Source organism: Gadus chalcogrammus, chromosome 18 (genome assembly GCF_026213295.1).
Source record: "Gadus chalcogrammus isolate NIFS_2021 chromosome 18, NIFS_Gcha_1.0, whole genome shotgun sequence".
NCBI lineage: Eukaryota > Metazoa > Chordata > Actinopteri > Gadiformes > Gadidae > Gadus > Gadus chalcogrammus.
Genome location: NC_079429.1, coordinates 2434464 through 2437919, shown reverse-complemented (window position 1 = coordinate 2437919; position 3456 = coordinate 2434464). Strand labels below are relative to the sequence as shown.

The following is a 3456-nucleotide window of genomic DNA, read 5'->3' as shown; positions in this document are numbered from 1 at the left end:
AGCCCTGTCACCATTACAGGCCACAGGTATGGCGATACTGCCATACCTGGACGACTGGTGGTCATTTCCCCAACTCGGGAGCAGGCGGGTCAGGGACACAGCCACTCTCCTCAGCCATGTGGACCGCTTGGCCTTATGGTCAATTTACCAAGAGCAACCTTACACCTTGTCGGGTTGTGAGCTATCTGGGGCTGGTGCTCGACTCGGTGGCCATGCGAGCCTGCCTCTCTCCAAAGCGCGTAGCTACCATTCTGCAGCTGCTACAGCGCTTCAGGCGGGGGAAGTTGCTGGAATACAGCCTCTTCCTTCGACTGATTAGGTCTGCTGACCTCAGCATCCATGGTGGGTCCCACTAGGCCTTCTGGAATTGCGTCCCCTTCAGATCTGGGTGAATGGTCTCCACTTGGACCCCAAGTGGCAGAGACACAAGATGGTCAGGGTGTCTGGGCGGTGCCTTCGGGCCCTCAGACCCTGGAGAGAGAGGGCATACCTGATTGCGGGGTCGCCCTTAGGGAGGATAGCTTCCCGGCGGGAGGTTGTGGAGACGGACGCCTCCCTTTCCGGCTGGGGTGCAGTATGGCAGTGCAGGACTGTCAGAGGCCAGTGGGATGCCCAGCAGAGAACTGGAGCATATAAATGTGCTGGAACTCCTTGCGGTGTTCTTAGCTCTCAGGCACTTCCTTCCAGTTCTGAGGGACCGACATGTTCTTGTCCGGACAGACAACACCTCCACAGTTTACCACGTCAACCATCAGGGGGGCACCAGATCGAGGCAGAGCCTGCGGGTCACGCAAGGGCTCCTTCGGTGGGCGTTCCCCCATTTTTCTAAGCCTGAGGGCTGTCCATGTTCCAGGTGTCCGGAACACAGCGGCAGACCTTCTCTCTCGCCAAGGGCAACCCCCCGGAGAGTGGAGACTCCATCCGGAGGTGGTGGGGATGATTTGGGACAGGTATGGCAGGGCAGTGGCGGATCTCTTTGCTTCCGAAGAGACCACCCACTGTCCCCTTTGGTTCTCCTTGACGGAGAGGACCAGTCCCCTAGGGCAGGACGCTCTGGCTCATGCTTGGCCAGACAGCCTGCTTTATGCATTTCCCCCAATTCCCCTTTTACTGGCAACGCTGGACAGGGTCCAGCGTGGCTGTCCACAGCCTACTTCTGGTGGCTCCACATTGGCCAGGAAGGCCATGGTTCCCACCATTACTGAAACTCCTCAACGGAGAGCCTTGGTGCCTCCCAGAGAGACGGGGACCTTCTGTCTCAGGTAGGCGGACGCATATGGCACACGAATCCTGGCCGCCTGCGGCTGTGCGTGTGGCCCCTGAGAGCCAGGACCCACTGCTGAGGTCTTGCGACCAGTCAGTGGTCCGTACTATTTTTAGTTCAAGGGCACCCTCCACTAGGTTGCCTCTATGCAAACAGGTGGAAGTTGTTTTCACAGTGGTGCGTGGCGCGGGGCGAAGTCCCGGAGACCTGCTCAGTGGTAGTGATACTACACTTCCTGCAGTCTGTGTTGGACAACAGAAGAGCTGCGTCTACCCTGCGTGTTTATATGGCCGCGATCTCAGCCACACACGCAAGGGTGGATAACCAGATGGTAGGGTCCCACTACCTAATCAGGCAGTTTCTGAAGGGAGCCCAGAGGCTTCAACCGCCGCGATCCCTGAGGGCACCATCATGGGACCTGAAAGTAGCTCTGAGGTCCTTATGTCTACCCCCATTTGAGCCACTAAGTCAGGCAGACCTGACGCGGCTGTCCATTGAAGACGGGCATTTCTCCTTGCCATTGCAACTGCAAAACGGGCGGTGAACTCCATGCCTTGTCAGTAAGCCAGGCGTGTTTTGCGCTGGCACGCAGATGGGTCAGGAGTGGTGCTCTGGCCGAACCCATCCTTCCTACCCAAACGATTGTCTCCCCATCATGTAAACCAATCAATCGAGTTGGCTGCTTTCAATCCCCCAGGCTCTCCAGGGGGTGCAGAAAGAGTGTCAGACCTGTTGTGCCCGGTGCGGGCGCTTAGGGCATATGTTAAGCGACAACCAGCTTGCGTAAGACGGATAACCTCTTTGTCTGTTACGGGGGCTGCAGGAAGGGGGCTGCCCTATCGAAACAGAGACTCCTCCCACTGGGTTGTGGATGTGATCTTGAATGCCTATAGGGCGCAGGGGCTTCCCTATGCCCTTGGCCGTTAAGTGCCACTCTACCAGGAGTATGGCTACTTCATGGGCTGCCTTGAAGGGGGTTCCACTTCAGGACATTTGCTCCGCGGCTACATGGTCCTCATCATGTACGTTTGCCCGATACTACAGGGTTAATGTCGCTGCTCCTCATCCTGTGGCGACGGCTGTCCTGTCGGCGGCTTCGAGCCCTTGATTGAAGTGAGCACTCTTCGTGACCTTTTTGGTATTAGTCATCCAGTGCTAAAGCACCGCCTCTGGCGGTCAGTAGGAATGAAATAGAACGATAGTTACGTATGTAACTACGGTTCTATGAATTCCGGATGACCGCCAGAGTTCTCTGTCACTCAGACTTCTCAGATTCCGCGAGAAGATCCAGTTGGAACAGAACCTCGGGTGACTCCGGAATATATAGACTTTCTCGGGTCACCCAGGTGTCACAGGTGACTTTTTTGGTATAATTACTCGACCTGCGCATGCGCGAGATGGAACATCCAGTGCTAAAGCACCGCCTCTGGCGGTCATCCGGAATTCATAGAACCGTAGTTACATACGTAACTATCGATTTATATTAGTGAATTCAAAATTCTTAGTGGTCATTTACTTCCTTGCGTCGTGGTATCGCCGCTGTCTCCTTGGCCACCTAGCCTCACCTCAGGGAACACCTGTATGCCTTCCCACCCTACTGGTCGGGAACCAGCGGTCTCTCTGGTTTATTGGACATGTTTGATACTCCCCCTCTCCTCTCCTGCCCCTCTCCTCTCCTGCCCCTCCCCCCTCCCCTCCTCCCCTCCCCTCCCCCCCCCCCCCCCTCTCCTCCCCCCCCCTCTCCTCCTCCTCTCCTGCCCCCCCTCTCCTCCTCCTCTCCTGCCCCTCCCCTTGCCTCCCCCTACCCCCCCCTCTCCTCCTCCCCCCCCTCTCTCCCCCCCCCCCCTCTCTCTCCCCCTCTCCTTCTCCTGCCTCCCCCCTCTCTCTCTCCCCCCTCCTCTCCTCTCCCCCCCCCCCTCCCAGGAGCCTCCCTCTCCCTGACGGACAAGGAGGGTCTGACGGCCCTGAGCTGGGCGTGTCTGAAGGGTCACCTCCCGGTGGTGCGCTGCCTGGTGGAGAGTGGCGCCGCCTCAGACCACGCCGACAAGAACGGTCGCACCCCCCTGGACCTGGCCGCCTTCTACGGGGACTCGGAGGTGGTAAGTGGCCCCTGGGGGCCCCCAGAACCGGAACCACGACAGGGGTGGGGCCAGGCGGGGGGGGCAGGTCTACGTTCTGAGTCTACGTTGTTT

The 3456-nt window shown here is 58.4% G+C and overlaps 1 protein-coding gene across 1 annotated transcript in view; it reads left to right on the top strand.

Moving 5' to 3' along the window:
- Positions 1-3456, top strand: part of tanc2b (tetratricopeptide repeat, ankyrin repeat and coiled-coil containing 2b) — a 109110-nt gene that overhangs the window by 94400 nt on the left and 11254 nt on the right. Inside the window, 3 exon segments of the mRNA XM_056577589.1 lie at positions 383-433; positions 854-908; positions 3188-3363. Of these exon segments, the coding sequence (XP_056433564.1) occupies positions 383-433; positions 854-908; positions 3188-3363 (282 nt within the window).